Source organism: Aphanomyces astaci (assembly GCF_000520075.1).
Source record: "Aphanomyces astaci strain APO3 unplaced genomic scaffold supercont1.87, whole genome shotgun sequence".
In the NCBI taxonomy this organism is placed as follows: Eukaryota; Oomycota; class Saprolegniomycetes; order Saprolegniales; family Verrucalvaceae; genus Aphanomyces; species Aphanomyces astaci.
The window spans coordinates 191,711-206,836 of NW_009798350.1; the positions used below are offsets into that span (position 1 = coordinate 191,711).

The window sequence follows — 15,126 nt, forward strand, 5'->3', positions numbered from 1 at the left end:
ATGGGGGTTCGTAACTTGAAGAAGAATCATGTGTGACTTACCCATGTTGCTACACGTTGTCCACCTGTACTAGTATCACCCAACTCTACAAGTGGGAGTGTCGGATAAAATTAGTTATCCGGAATAATGGAATACTGGTGATGTGCCGTCATGAGAATTGACCAATTAACGTGTGGTGTAGAACATGTGATACGCACGTGTGTTGTATGTTTTAGACAATCAGATTGTTGCAACAATCTAGTGGCTATCTGCGTGCCTTGGCTGTGATGTGACGAGGATTGTAATGAATGGTTCACAACTCAATTTACCACCTCCGAACTGAGCTAGTGTGTGTGTGTGTGTCGATTGATTTTTGTTAGCGTGATACGTATTGCTTATATTTATCTGATAAAGATTAGCGGTACGTCTCAAGGCATTTTTCTTCAGATACGGTAGCTTGAAGTGGTTACCACCACGGTGCTCCAGTACAAGTCGCATGGCACCCTGCAGGGTCAGGAAAACATTGGCCAGCTTCTCGCTCTCGAGAGTTTCGAATGCGATCATTGTTGACGCTATCACCTCATCAACGGTGTCACTCACAGTCTTGTACTGTAGAGTCTGGATATAGGCAAAGAAGCCAAGGTCAAGCACATTGAGGTCAGGACTGTTGGGGGCTGGCAGCGAACAACGAAAGTCCACCCGTCGGTGGAAACTTGAGCACGGGGTGGCATTGTCGATGGATCGGTGAGGCGTAGCGGTGTCGTGTTGAAGCACGACGCGCTTGGTGGTCAATGGACAATACCTGTAGTTTTTTATTCTCTTTTTTTTATGATATTCTGTATTAAATTTGGACAAATGATGAATTTTTGGGGTCACTTGGAATCCTTATAGTGACAGTAATAGCTAACAGAGTACAGAGTACTACACCTTTTCCCGATCAAGTTGGCACTTTGTTCCAATCAAAGTGGTTTGAATAAAAAACATAAATTTTGACAAGTTGTGGCACGTGGATAAGTTCCAATCAAAATGGATTTTGTTCCAATCAAAGTGGTCAATTTTTAGGCGCGATAAACACCCGCCAAGCCAAGGCCACACGAAGTACAGAGAATGCATTTCAGAGAGAGCATTCTCCTTTTTGCATCGCACTTCTCGCATGCCTGTACAAGGCAAACAAAAGCACGCTACAACCGAAGAAAAGACTCGAGTCCTCGCAGCGCACTCCAATGGGGAGAACTGGAAGGTCGTTGCCAAGCACAACGGCATCGCATTGACCACTGCCCGACGCATCGTACGCACAGGACAAGTTGCCCACCAAAAACGTGGCGGCGCACGCCCGGGACGAACCAAAGTCACGCCTGAAATCCTGGCAGCTCTCGAGCGCTATCTCGACACAAACTGTCAGTACACCCTCAGTACAATGCGAGACTTCGTGGCGCAAGACTTTCCAGGAACACTCATCTCAAAGCAAACAATCAGTCGCCACCTTCTCGGTATGCTCTATACCGTGAAACAAGTTCGCATCGAACCATCCACGTGCAACAGCGACACAAACAAGGCCAAACGAAAAGAATTTGCCGAAACTCTCGTCCAACATCAGCGTGACGGTAACTTTATTGTCTACTATGACGAGACCAACTACAACATCTACTGTCATCGCTCTGTTGGACGGTCTAAGCAAGGCTCTTGTGCCTGTTTGGTGCTTCCGCCATCGAAAGGGCCCAACCTGCAAATCCAATGTGCTGTGTCGCCTGTCGTTGGTCTGGTCTGCTATCGCATGGAGCGTGGAAGCATCAAGATGGAGCAGAACGCAGCATTTGTCGAAGAAGTTTACCGTGCATCGAAGAACTCGCCAGCGTACCAAAACCACTTTGTTGGGAAGAAGATCGTGATTGTTTTGGACAATGCCCCGGCGCACTCTCAAACGGAGCATCGTGTTGCGGCGCACGAGGACATGACTTTGCTGCGTCTCGGTCCCTACTCTCCAATGTTGAATCCCATTGAAAGTTGCTTCAGTGTGCTGAAAGCACATATTAAGCGCTTTCTTGCCGAGCGGACGAACTTACTCTTCGATCGTAGGGAGTTTCATTCGTACCTTGAAAGCCGCATGCGACTGCTCGAAGAAGCTGCCACGGAAAGCCTCCCCTGCATCACTCAATCTTTAGTGATTCGCGAAGCGATGTTTTGCCAACGCAATGTCGAGAAGGCGTTGAATTTGGAGAATATGTCCTATGGAACGTAGTTGCGCCACATGGATTGGAACAAAAACCAAATTGAATGGAACATTGCACGTTTTTTGTAACAATTTTGTTTGTTTCGAATGTTTTTTATTTTTTATGGCCACTTTGATTGGAACAAAGTGCCAACTTAATCGGGAAAAGGTGCAGTATGTACTATGGTATCAGTTTTGCACGATATTACTTTCGCGCGAATATAACCTCTCTTAAATCAAATAAGTACTGACTGCATAATCACATATGACTTTTGGCCTCAGTTGCGACTTCAGAGGACGATTCCATGCGACTCGGCAGGTTGACACGTGGGCCCGTCAACCCGCCGACGTCGAAACAATGGTCTGAGCGTAGAGATTTGGAAATTCTCCCGAGCCGCCTTCCACATATGTGTGTTAAATTGATTGTTTACGTTATGGTTCAGAGAATAGATTCGGCTGAAAACTCGTTTCAATTTGGTCTTCTATATTTCAATTGCGCACAAATCACTATCTTCGGTAAAACGAGCATATCCCACAATTATAATATGCAGTGTGAATTATATTTTCACACCATACACGCAGAATCTGTTAATTCGAATCGGTTGTCGAGCAATTGCACTGGAAAAAATGGACGCAAATCGGACCAAAAATGGTTCTAAAAGTCGATGCACTAACGTTACCTTATTAGTACTGTAGCTATTAATACTATACGCACTAGTATAGTAACTACAAGAAATAGTATCTCAGTGTTGAAAACGTTGAAAACATAAAAATACCTCTCTGATCGTTGAGCCTTTGATACCTTCACCACCAATTTATAGGCCAATCAGAGTACAACTTCAATCATTTTTCGAACCGCGTGCATCTGTTACCAAACAGAGCTTTTTTCGAGTTGATGACGTCGACAATTGAAATAATTATATTGGTCATACTCCGCACAAGCAACAAGCAAAATTTTTATTGCGGATGGGGGAGATCACAATCAATTATTGGGTTCAGTTTACAATTATTGTATTTATCCAGCACCTCGCAAGCAATTAATTACTATATATTTTCTGTATTTACATTTTAATTGACGAAAAAATGATTGACAATTGAATATAGAAAATAATTTATTTCAAAGCGCTGGACAATTGATTGAACGAGATCCAAAATAGTTTTATTTGAGCCAATGAGCCAACAATATTTGATCTTATCACTTGTATGAAATACAATTGTTCATTTAAATAATGGTCAATTCGAGAATTAAATATTTAAATGCAGGAAGCAATACAATAATTGTATTGGCCATATACGCTGCAATACAATAGTTAATTGTTTTACTCCGGAATTTTGCTAAAAAGAATATTTTTCCCATACCCTATCTAATACTACCGGTACTGGAGATAGAGGATACAACTAACAGTAAAGTACTATTAATAGTACTAACGTTTCACGTTTCACTTGACGTTCTACCGTGTGCCGTTAGCGACGATGATATCGGGCTTAAAGTGTGCTTAGTTCATCCGGTCCAGGGTATAACGACCACACTGCAGTAGGTGTGCGTGTTGGACATGAACTTTTCAACCTAAGCAATTGTATTCGATACCAGTATAATTAAACGTATACTAAAACGTAGTTGAACTTCAATTATAGTAGTACTAATTTTGACTTCATGCCGCTCTAATTCCTTTCGATACACATGTATGGACTAAGTGCCAATGGCGACATTGTGTATAATGACATGGAGAAATATGGATACATTTGAAGTGAACTGTAAAAATTCGTTCCTCCAGAGATAGGACCCGTGACGCAGGAGGCCTCCCGACTAATCTATTTAACGCGTTTTTTATATATTCAAATTTGGGTGCAATTAGTCCATTGAATCCGTCACAAAAAACTACACTTACGGGAGCTACTGACTGACAGTGAACGATGTATGTTCTGGTTACCGGAAGTATTAATAAGTTCTGTGAACGATGTCTGTTTTGGTTACCGGAAGTATTAATACTTCCAAGTAGCAAATACATACTCCATGCTTGGATGTGACTGTATCGATGAATCGACAAATATGGTTTGACATGTACTAGTACTAGTAGTTAGAAGTATTTTGCTATGGTGTCACTGACAGTCCACACTTTCACTGACAGTCTGTCAGTGTAAGTTTAGCGTGCGTCTGGTAACCGGAAATATTGCAATATTCAGGCCCAAAACGCCATTTTGATTATTCAACAAATATGATCAAATTTGAAACATGTGACATACTTGAAGGGTTTTAACCCAAATCCAATAATTCCACGTGGGATTTACTCGTTGAAGAGGTCCAAAACCCCATATTACAAAATGGACCTTTTACCTCCATTTTGAAAATGGCATATTGGTTCATCCCATTTTGCGAGAAAATGGAATATTATTTTTGAAATGTTACCAGACGCACTCTTAACCAACCAGTGGAGATGCGATTTGCGCGTGGTGCTGGGTGTTGCGAGCCCCCCAAGCGGTTCGGAACGGCCATCCATGGTGGTGGCGATGGCCAAGTCCTTGGCATGGGACTACTTGATGGTCAAGGTCTCCTGCAGTAGGTTGTACTTGTATTTGGTGTCTCCATACATGTCCAACAACTTCAACGTGTCGTCCAGCAAACGTTTCTCAGCGACTTGTCCAACGAGCACTTGTGCGTGTTCACGAACCCCATGGTTCTCATGGTTGGAACTAACCAGGGTGCAAAACCAGTACAATGGGCTGTCCTTAAAGCGTACGCCCGCCAAGCGATATTCGCTCCGCGTCGTCGGGTCTCTCCGCAAGTACTATCTCGGCATCACGTTCACGCAGTACTGCTGGGTCTATTTCACCCGATCGTTTGAAGTGGCCCACACTGCCAAACGCCAAACGCTGTGCCAGGTTCAATACAATGTCAATGCAGCCGTGTACTGTACCCAGAGTCAAATGTGGTGAAGTATGCAGGGGGGATCAATTCATCCATATACATGTCTGCAATCCAAGCGACCATCTTCGACGCGCTCTATAAATCCGAATCTAGTCGTGCGTGGGTGTTTCAGGCCTTGTACGACCATCAGTGGGGCTCGGTCGCTAACGATGTTGCCGTGTGGCAGGCCCATGGACTCACGTCATTTGTGTGCCAGTCACAAAACCTGTACCAGTATGGCATCCAAGACACGATTACGATTTTGAATGCGTTAAATATGGAGCAATCGATGCGATGGGGGACGATGATCTAAGGACGAACGATTACTAACTTCGCTCCGTGGAGGTTGATCCTGTCCCGTCAACGTGGCTGGGCATGCTGTTTGCCGGGGGGTCCTCATGTGTGTCTACAATGACCTGGTCCCGTTTGTCCAGGACTCGTTTGGGCACAACGACGCATGCCAGGTGCAAAAACCGTTCAAAGTCAAGTTGCAGCCCAACAGCATCCTCTTTGCATTTCTCGCCCGTCCTCCCCGTCGTTCAGTCCGTCGGCTGCGTGTAACTTGTGCGGTTCCGACGACACCGCCCAACAGTGCACGGCAACAATTCAATTCACGCAAGGTCAATTTCGTGCGTTTCTGCATCCTGCCATGAACGCCATTGAAATCGAGGCTGCGGTCGTCGCATTTGACCCTTCTCGAAGGTCACTTTACACTGTTGCCATTCTCGAAGGAGAAGCCACATGGATCACGTTTGTATTACATGATCTGTTTGTGCCGTTTATCTCAACCAACGAAATGAGCTTGCTGCACGTTGATCACGTGGGTGGGGCTGACAGCGTTGGAACTTCTGTCGCCTGTATGTGCTACGATCTTGATCAATCGAGTGTGCGAGATACGAAGTTCCAGCCTCGACGCAATGTGCCAAAGCGGCAACGTTCAGATCGGAAGCCCTGGTCAGCTTGGGACGTTGTTGACCATCCAATGCACATTGTGTCGATATTTTGTCGTGGGCTACATCTGGCTGCTTCGTTTAACCAGCAGCAGTCCCCTCGCCGACGCCCCCAGTCTTCTTTTACCAGCGACGGCCGTCGCGCAGATGCCGTCGCTTGTGCCATGGGGGGATGATTACGCTCGGCAAGTTTGTGTTTGATCTCAAGTTGTGGATGATATATCACCCGCTGCGTCACGAACGTGGCTCGTACACGTTTGCATCCACGATCTTTCAGCAGCCAACCAAAGGGGACGATGCACCCCTGGAGAATGAGTCCACCGTTCGTCGTCGTCGCCGCCTTCGCCTGCGCGCGTGAATTGGGCTGGGCTACGTGATCACGACTATCACGGGCAGCTACAGCTACCTCGATCTGTCGAAAAAGGAATTTTCAAACGATTACCTATGGACATCGTTTGACGTACGTGGCCAACTGGTACAACAACAACCTCCAAATGACAACGGCCTTGTCGCTGCAACTGACGTCGAGAGCCTTTGGCGACCTCTCGCTTCCGTACAACTCGTCGGAGCCGCCAATGTTGATGGCGCCGCTGTACGTGTCGTCCATTCGCATCAATACGCTGACCAACGTTGTTCAAAGTTTGCGTCGAATGGATGGCTGTGCGCTGCCGTGGAACCATTCGCCCTATTGCTATGTGGATTTCAATCGACGGTGGGAGATGGCCGCCACAAGTGCGCGTCAGGTTCGATGTTAAAACGAATGGCAAATTGGCGCCGTGTACGACGACGCTGTGCTGTGCAACGCAAAATGACCAACTGCGGACTTGTTGGGGCGACCCCAATGAAATCGGCTTGTTTGCGTACTTAAACGTTCACGGAGGGCCAAGATGGATGGCTGCGGTGCAAAGCAACGTCAATTCCGTCGCCGGTGAGGTGCAGTACTGGCAAGCCCGAAATGTTACGCACTAATGCTCGTTCCGCAAGACCTCGTCGATGTTGTCAAACTTGCCACCGAAGTCTTAGGTGGCGTCGGTGCCCAACAGGAATACTTGGGCGCCCCGGTCGTGTCTGGCTTTGACAGCATGCCATCCGCATGGGATACCTATGACGTGGTGGCGGGCAACACTCTTTGCGGTGTGGGGAAAGGTAACCTCCAGACAGGGCGCTGCTTTCGCTCTTTTCGATTGAAGGGTCGTGTGGCTCAACGGGGCGCATTTGCTCCTACCGCTTGTGGCGTGGATCATGCGAGATCCATCCCTTATCAATCTCACGATTCTTACCGACTGTTCACCAGGTCGTACACGCCACGGTATGCGTCGAAAAGCAGCTCCGCGGCGTGGGAGGTGGCCATCATGTGGACGTTTGTCCTGCCAGCGACCCATCGAGTGTCGATCCATCGGGTGTGCGAAGTGGCGGCGTTGGACTTCAGGTCGTGTGCCATGCCGAAACCTTGTACGTACATTGGTCAGTTCAGTCGGTTTGTGGGCTTGATTGCGGCGGCGGTGGCCATGACCATGTTATGCTATCCATTTGAACGCTTGTGATTTCGTCTTCGCAACGCACGATACAAGCACATCCCGTCGCTGCTTTTGTATTGTGCGGCCGATCACCAGTTTAAACGAGCGGACTAGGTTTATTCAAACGTGTATTATCTGGACAAAGCGTCCGCGGCAATCGCGGGCGTTTGGCTATCGAACAAGGAGGAAAAGTACTTGTACTTGTTTGACATCAAGATGTGGCGAACGTACAAGTGTTTGACGATCGGCATCGACCAAACCCTCTTCAAGATACATCCATATACCGAGCATACCATTCCCCTACTAAATCAATAGTGTTGCAACCCAACACTTCCGAAGTTTCGAACTACCACATCCAACCTGTTGGCGTTAATACTTATAATGCTGCAACGTTACTGTACACATCAACAAGTCGTCGAATCGGAAAGTGTCCCACAAACGAACGGTCGTACACCATCCAACATGTCACAGAAGTTCGTACATTCACAGAAACTAGCTTCGTCTCATGGTTTAGAAACTTGCCCAGACTGAAGAACCTGACTTCGTCCACGTAAGACTTCTTTGAAATGTCGGTCGATGCTACTTGAACCTTGTACCTTCCACTGGTAAAAACTCCAATACAATTTGCATGTCTCGTTGGATTTGCGCCCAACAGCTAGCTGACTGCGTTTTCCTTGTATACGGTATGTCTAGATAGTACAGTGTCACATGGTGATGGGCTACCTACCGTAGCTACACTTTCCCACTTCGATCGATGTAGGTTTGCTACAGCTGCATAATGGTCCTCCTGGCCTCGTATACTTATATTAATCGGTCCATTTCGAGACCCATATGAATGATCACTTTCTCTACACCTTGGCCACTTGCTTGCGAATCTCTTCGACTAGCATCGGAACGTTCTCCACGTCGACGTTGTTGCGTTCACAGAACTGGTTGGCGACGTCCACGGCGTTGTCGCCGTCATGGAACGGCAACGCGGCGTTCCGTCCTTCGCCCAAGTCAATGTCGAGTGTGAACAGAAGCGGCGCCTTCTCCACCGGAACTTGGACTGGGGACTGGACACTCTGCGCCGCCAGCTCGTCCACCACCCGAGTGATGGTCTGGAAAATGTACACTTTGCACTGCTGCACCTCTTCGTCCGTCACAGTGCGGCCAAACGACGCCGTGAGTGCCGGAATCTTGGACGTGCAGAATTCTGTGGCGACTGCGCCAGGGTTTTCGTGGTCGTAGTAGGCCAGGTCGTACGTGGCACCTCCGAGGGTGATGGGGAGTTGAAACAGCGGCTCCTTCGGACTCGTGTTGGCCGCCATTTGCTGGTCGAGTTCCTGGATGCCTTTGCGGAGCGTGAGTGACAGTTCCGTTACAAAGGCGGCGTAGTTGGGGTTGTTGGTCAAGCCGTGCGTTTCTAAAAACAACTGGGCGGTCAAGTCGAGGCTGTCGCCTTGATAGTAAGTCAACTGGTGCACTTGGTCGCCAATGGTGATGGGAACGGACAGCAGCGGCGACCGCGTCGCACCGGCGGCGGTGGCTTGTTGTGGAACGGCGGCGGCTTGTGCGTCGGCCAACTGACGGACCTGGTTGTTCAGCACTTCAACCAGCTGCGGCAAGTACTCGTTCACCGTGTTGGGGTCGGTGATGCCGTTCTGGTAGAGGAAGGAGAGCGCCGACTGCGTCGGCGTCCACCCTTCATAATGCACTAGCACGACGGCTTGGTTGTTGACGGTCAACGGCACGGAAAACAACTCGGTCTGGGATGTTGTTGTTTGGGGTTGTGTAAGCTCGTCGATGCGTTTTTGGATTTCTTTGGCCACGGTTGGCAACAACTGCCCGAGGAACGTTTCGTCTGTGACACCGACCCGGGCCGCGAACTCGCGGGCTTCCACCAGTGGATCCGCGCCTTGGAAATGCTGCACCACGGCACTTTGACCGTCGATGCTAATGTCGAACGAGAATTGAGGTTCTTGGGCGGGCGCGTTCAATTCAGCGACTTTGTTCGCGAGCACCTGCAACAGTTGGGGCGCTGCTTCCAGTTTGAACTCTTCTGTCAGCGCAGCGTCCCGAAGGAAGCGAGAGACGGCGTCTGAGATCGGCTCGTCGCGGAACAGAGTCAAGGATGTCTCGACGCCGTCGATCGTGAGTGGCACAGTGACTACAATTTCTTTGGGCGGGGCTGGTTGCTGCTCCGTGACCTTTTCGCGAAGCATGCTGGCCAACTGAGCAATCACGTCTTGGGAGCGTTGGGACTCGACACCGTCGGCCACGAGCCCGTTCAACTCCATAAACGAGAGCGCGGCACGCTCAAACGTCTCCCCGCGAAGGAGCTGCAGGTTCTTGAGGTTGCCGTCGACATTTACGGGAAGGGAGACGAGGACTTCTCCGGCGCACAACGAAGCGGCCAACGTCGAGGCGAGGAGAGTAAGCTTCATCGTTGAGGGGGCGAAGGATTTCAAGTGTGAGGAGCACAACACTGCAAGATCGCAACCATGGAAAAATAGAAGATCGCGCGGCGGGTCAAATGGAGCGAGCCAATCGGTGCCGACGCGATGTCGCCGCTCGACCAATCACAACACGTGGTTTGGATCCATAGTGTACATCTTGTACTACTTTGTACTGTAAGTGCAAAATACACTTTTCCCTTGCTATTTATCGTACAACCGTACATTCAATGTACGACAATATACGTACGATAGCAGTCGACGTACAAGCAACTTGCGAACTGCAGCGAACGCTCGCTGCATATTACAAAGTGTACACGTGAAGAGGTCGTGACTTGCCGTATTGCGATAGGATTTGTATGGGATGGTTGCTGCATATTACAAAGTGTACACGTGAAGAGGTCGTGACTTGCCGTATTGCGATAGGATTTGTATGGGATGGTTGGGTATCACAGTCTATCGGTTGGTTGTTCAATTGAAAAGCCGTGAACCAGTTTCGGCAGTTGCCCACTTCCAAGGAAGTTCCTTGGACGACGACGTCGAGATTGCATTTTGACGACCAGCAACAAGCAAATGAAACGATTTCCACAGTTACAACACGATATACCCACAATTTATAACACGGCGTGCGTAGTGGAGTTGCCTTGGTCGTCCTGGAGCAACGGCTCATCGTCGTGTGCGACGACGGCACGCTTGGAGCCTGCAGTGCTGTGCTGAAACGTCGTCAAGATCGTGCCTTGGACTTTGGCTTGCTTATCGAGGTGGCGCTGGAACGTTTCCAATTCCGCCGCGTGTTTGCTGGCTTCGGCTCCGACAAGCTTGGCGCCACGGGAAGAAGTCGCCGGCAGCTTTTGGTCCGACGACGTCGATTGAGATACCATCTCGGAAAACAAACTGTCGGGGGAGTCCACTAGGCTGTCGTACGTGCCAATTTCCGCGACCGCGCCCTTGTCTAGCACCAAAATCAAATCGGCATTGCGCGCCGTCGACAGCCGATGCGTAACCTACACAAGGTAGCCACGAATCGTGGTCAAAGTGATATAAACTGTCCAGTAGTAGTATTATGAATTCGTTATAAACTTCCAAACTTTCGCGTGGTTTGTCTAATCAATATTGAATCACGCTGGAGTTCTGATTGGTAGAATATCCTTGTCCTTTCTGTAAGAGCCAATCAAATCCACGGTTCGTTCAATCGAGCACAAACAGAGCCGAGAGACATCTGATTGGCCAATATCCACTTTGCACTTTCCAGTCGAAAATCGAAAATGGATTGTAGCCAATCAGCGACAAGTAATTTCGGGTTGACCAATGGGAGAGATTCGTGCCCGGATGATTGGCCGGCGAGATTGATTCGATTGAACGGGGTCCGGAAATTCGTACCGAAGCTCCAATATATATATATATCATATACACAGTGTATATATATATATATATACTACATCCAAACGCAAGTTTAGGCTTTCAAGGAAACGGTCAACGTACACACACGACACGACATATGGACTACTCATAGAAATACATACCGACAGAATCGTCATGTGAAAGTTCCGCGCCAACGTCTCCAACGTGCGCACAATCGACGCTTCGGTCTCTGGGTCCAATGCACTCGTGGCTTCGTCAAGCAAGAGCAAGCTGGGCTTGCGCACGAGGGCACGGGCCAAGCAAATGCGCTGCACTTGGCCGCCGCTCATGTTGCACGTGGCGTGCTGACCCATGATGGTGGCGTACCCCTGGGGCAGCTTGGCCACAAACTTGTCGGCTTCGGCCCACTTGGCGGCTTCAATGCACTCGTCCGTGGATGCGTTCTCGTTGCCGTAGCGAATGTTGTCGAGGACAGAGCCGTTGAGAATGCCTCCGTCTTGAAATACCACTGCAATCTGGGCCATGACACTTTCCTTGGAGTACCTAACCAAATAATACATGAACATGAGGATGATCCAAGTATATACTTGCGTGATTGAGGATATATATATATATTCGGGACATACGCTTGAATGTCGACGTTATCGATGGCAATGGTGCCCGACGTGATGTTATTGAACTGCATCAAGCAACTCAAGAGCGAACTTTTGCCGCAACCGCTGGGACCCACGAGGCACGTGTACGCGCCTGCAGATAGATGTATACGGTGAGACCAGACGACGGTAGATGACACCGGCATGATCGTGTATGTACCCTTTGGAATGGTGGCATTCAGTTGGTTCAACACATTTGCACCGCCCTTCTTGTACTGGAACGTGAGGTTTTCAAAGCTCACAGACGTTTCCATGGGGGGCATCGCCGTCCCGAGCGACGACGACGACGACGTGGACGACGGCAGCAGCGCCAAGAGCAAGTCCAGGCGCTGTAAGCTGGACGCGTTGCCGATCGCCACACGCATGAATCCGCCTGCGAATACAGGCACATGCATGCTTTCAACCAATGTGTGACGATGTTTAAAATAATAATAAATTAAATATAAATATTTTTTAATAAACATATTTCAAATAATAAGAATTTCAAATAAAAATTAAAAATTAAAAATTAAAAATAAACTGATAATATTTTTATTGTTAAAATAACAATAAATTAATTCAATGTAAAATGAATTTAAAAATGTGTTGATATATATACACGTGACATACCCAAGATCGTCACGGGGGACGATACGCGGGCCAACATGGTCACAAACGCAAAAAACTGTCCCGAAGTGAGTTTGCCCTGGCGCACTTGAATCGCGAGCGACGCGGTCATCACAGCCACAAACACGTACATGGCCGACTCGACGTAAATCTGCACAATGCCAGACCAAAAGTCCTTGCGGAACTGCGCGCTCTTCAGCGTATCCACAACACTGCGGAACTTGCTGAGCAGTGTTGGCTGCAACGCATACGCCCGCACGACCTAGAACAAGCTCAACCATCCACATGATCCAAATACCGTGGAGAAACATATACTGTATCGGTAGTATTGTGAAAATTCGCTATAAACGTCCAAACTTTGTGTGGTTTGTCTACTATATATTGAATCACGCTGGAGTTCGTTCTGATTGGTTGAATATATATACTTGTCCGTTCTGTAAGAGCCAATCAAATCCACTCAAGAATGGATTAGCCACTAGCGTCGATTCATGATTCGATTCGATTATTCAGCGGCGAGATTCGACAGGGTCTGGAAATGTATTTGTACGGAATCCACAATATAGTATTCAACGGTATGTATACCTTTTGGCACGCGATCGCATTGGCAAAGTCCGATGCAACATATGCATTCTGAGACCCAAATGCTTTAGACTGCTTGGCCGCATACCCTTGGGGCCCCGACGTAACGAGGACGAACGCAAATGCAAACGCGAGGAGCCCCAGAGGAGGCTGGGCGTAGAGGAGGTAGCCAAAGCCAAAGAGGATGGACACGAGGGGGTTGATGAGGTTCCAGAACACAGCTTGCCACAGGCCATTCACTCGGGCCAAGTCAGACCCGAACAAGTTGTTCAAGTCCCCATCTGACCGCGTGGCGAAAAACGATGTGGGTTGGCTCAAGATTGTGTGCAGCACGTCGCCCTGCAGCTGCGCCGTCGCTTTCGAAATCATTTTCGACTGAAAGTACCTAATGTTGTTACCCAATACGAATGGAATCAGATACGACTTGGATGGAATCAGAATCAGACGCCGAGTATGTCCGTCTCGACGTACCCAATCATCGCGTCGCCCAGTGCAAACGGAATGCACAGCGCCAAGAGCCCTGCGACACCGTACACCAACGCCGTGTCTTGGTCCATTTTCGAGCTGGGAAGGAACGCTTGATCAGCCAACAAGTTGAGAAGCAGCGCTTGCACAGGATTGATAGAGGCATTCACGCACACGACCACCACGACCATGAGCAAGTCGCATGTTTGGCCCGACCAGTGGCGTAATGTGGACGTCACCACGTCCACGGCGCCGTACGAGTACGTGGACGCGTCCAGGTCGCGCAGGTAGCTCAGGAACTCGGACACAGAGCACTCCTTGGGGCGGTACACGAGCGCGAGTTCGAGGAATGTCATGAGTTTGGGGCGGGATATGTCGCCGTCCGCATTGCCGGCGATCTGAGTCAGTTTGCGCTCCAACGTGAGGATGTCATCGACGGCCATGCCTACCGAAAGATCGTCGTTGTTGGGACGAATTGCATAATAACATATATAAATAATAGAATTATACAATATATATACATATATACATATTTTAAATGAAAACGGGGATACGAAGGGATAATACCGAAAGACCGTCGTTGTTGGGCCGAATTGCATAATAACATAACGTTATATAAATAATAACATATATAAATAATAGAATTATACAATATAGACATATAAAATATATATATTTTTAAAGTGAAAACGGGGATACGAAGGGATAATACCTGGGATTTTGTACAAGCTGGCGCGGACGCTACCGACGGAAATGTGAATTTTCTCAAACCCGGCGCGAAATTTGTGGAATTTTTTAGAAAACACGCGCGTTTTCGGCTTGACCACGATGTGCAGCGCCGTGAGGATGAACGACGCCATGGTCCACCAGAACACGCCGTGGAGTCTATAGTACCGAAAGTAGAGACACACAAGGAGTGCCACGACCACGACAAAGTCCAAGATCGCAGCGAACGACTGCAACACGGCGCCACGCAGCGACAACAGGCGCAACCCCATGTCCAACACGTACAACACCATGCACGAAGCCGAGATGGCCCATGTGAGGCGCAAGTAGAACTCGAAGTGGCCAAGTTCCTCGGACACGAACGACAAGAACGCCATTTGTGCGATGAAGTCGACAAACAAGATGGCCATATACGCGTAGTGCCACTTGCGAATGTCGACGACGTGCAGCGTTCCCGCTCGTCGGGCCCACGAGCCTCCATCCAGCGACTTGGAGGACACCGTAGTGGCGCCATATGTCGTTGCTTCTGGAGCTTGCAAGTTCACCTTCACCGAGTCGGCCATGACGACGGCACGTCCGTCCTTGGTAGTCAATGAAAAAGTGATCACTGCGGCATGATGCACATTGACACCCGATAAAGTGCGTATTGCCATCACAAATATAACACAAAAATGAACTGTAAACAGTTGGATAAACCACTTTTATTGCTACTTCTACGTATTAAAATATTTCTTAGAAGT

The 15,126-nt window shown here is 48.5% G+C and overlaps 3 protein-coding genes across 3 annotated transcripts; 1 reads left to right on the plus strand and 2 right to left on the minus strand.

The window, feature by feature from the left end:
* Positions 1-4,588: 4,588 nt before the first annotated feature.
* On the plus strand, positions 4,589-7,587 carry H257_16506 (hypothetical protein; the record flags this gene model as incomplete). Its single annotated transcript, XM_009844953.1, has 10 exons — positions 4,589-4,735; positions 4,807-4,872; positions 4,922-5,068; positions 5,125-5,301; positions 5,528-5,635; positions 5,686-5,931; positions 5,987-6,202; positions 6,252-6,397; positions 6,468-6,786; positions 7,087-7,587. 10 exons carry the CDS (start codon positions 4,589-4,591, stop codon positions 7,585-7,587), a joined length of 2,073 nt encoding a protein of 690 aa, XP_009843255.1.
* Positions 7,588-8,328: 741 nt separating this feature from the next.
* Positions 8,329-10,041, minus strand: H257_16507 (hypothetical protein). Its single transcript, XM_009844954.1, has one exon. It carries the CDS (start codon positions 9,984-9,986, stop codon positions 8,409-8,411), a length of 1,578 nt encoding a protein of 525 aa, XP_009843256.1. The 5' UTR covers positions 9,987-10,041; the 3' UTR covers positions 8,329-8,408.
* Positions 10,042-10,438: 397 nt separating this feature from the next.
* H257_16508 (hypothetical protein) lies at positions 10,439-14,971 on the minus strand. The gene is made up of 8 exons (XM_009844955.1): positions 14,373-14,971; positions 13,667-14,105; positions 13,199-13,580; positions 12,620-12,878; positions 12,171-12,383; positions 11,984-12,104; positions 11,519-11,900; positions 10,439-10,999 (listed from the first exon to the last, which is right to left on the minus strand). The coding sequence occupies exons 1-8, from the start codon at positions 14,947-14,949 to the stop codon at positions 10,610-10,612; spliced, it is 2,763 nt and encodes a 920-aa protein (XP_009843257.1). The 5' UTR covers positions 14,950-14,971; the 3' UTR covers positions 10,439-10,609.
* Between the last annotated feature and the right edge of the window lie 155 nt (positions 14,972-15,126).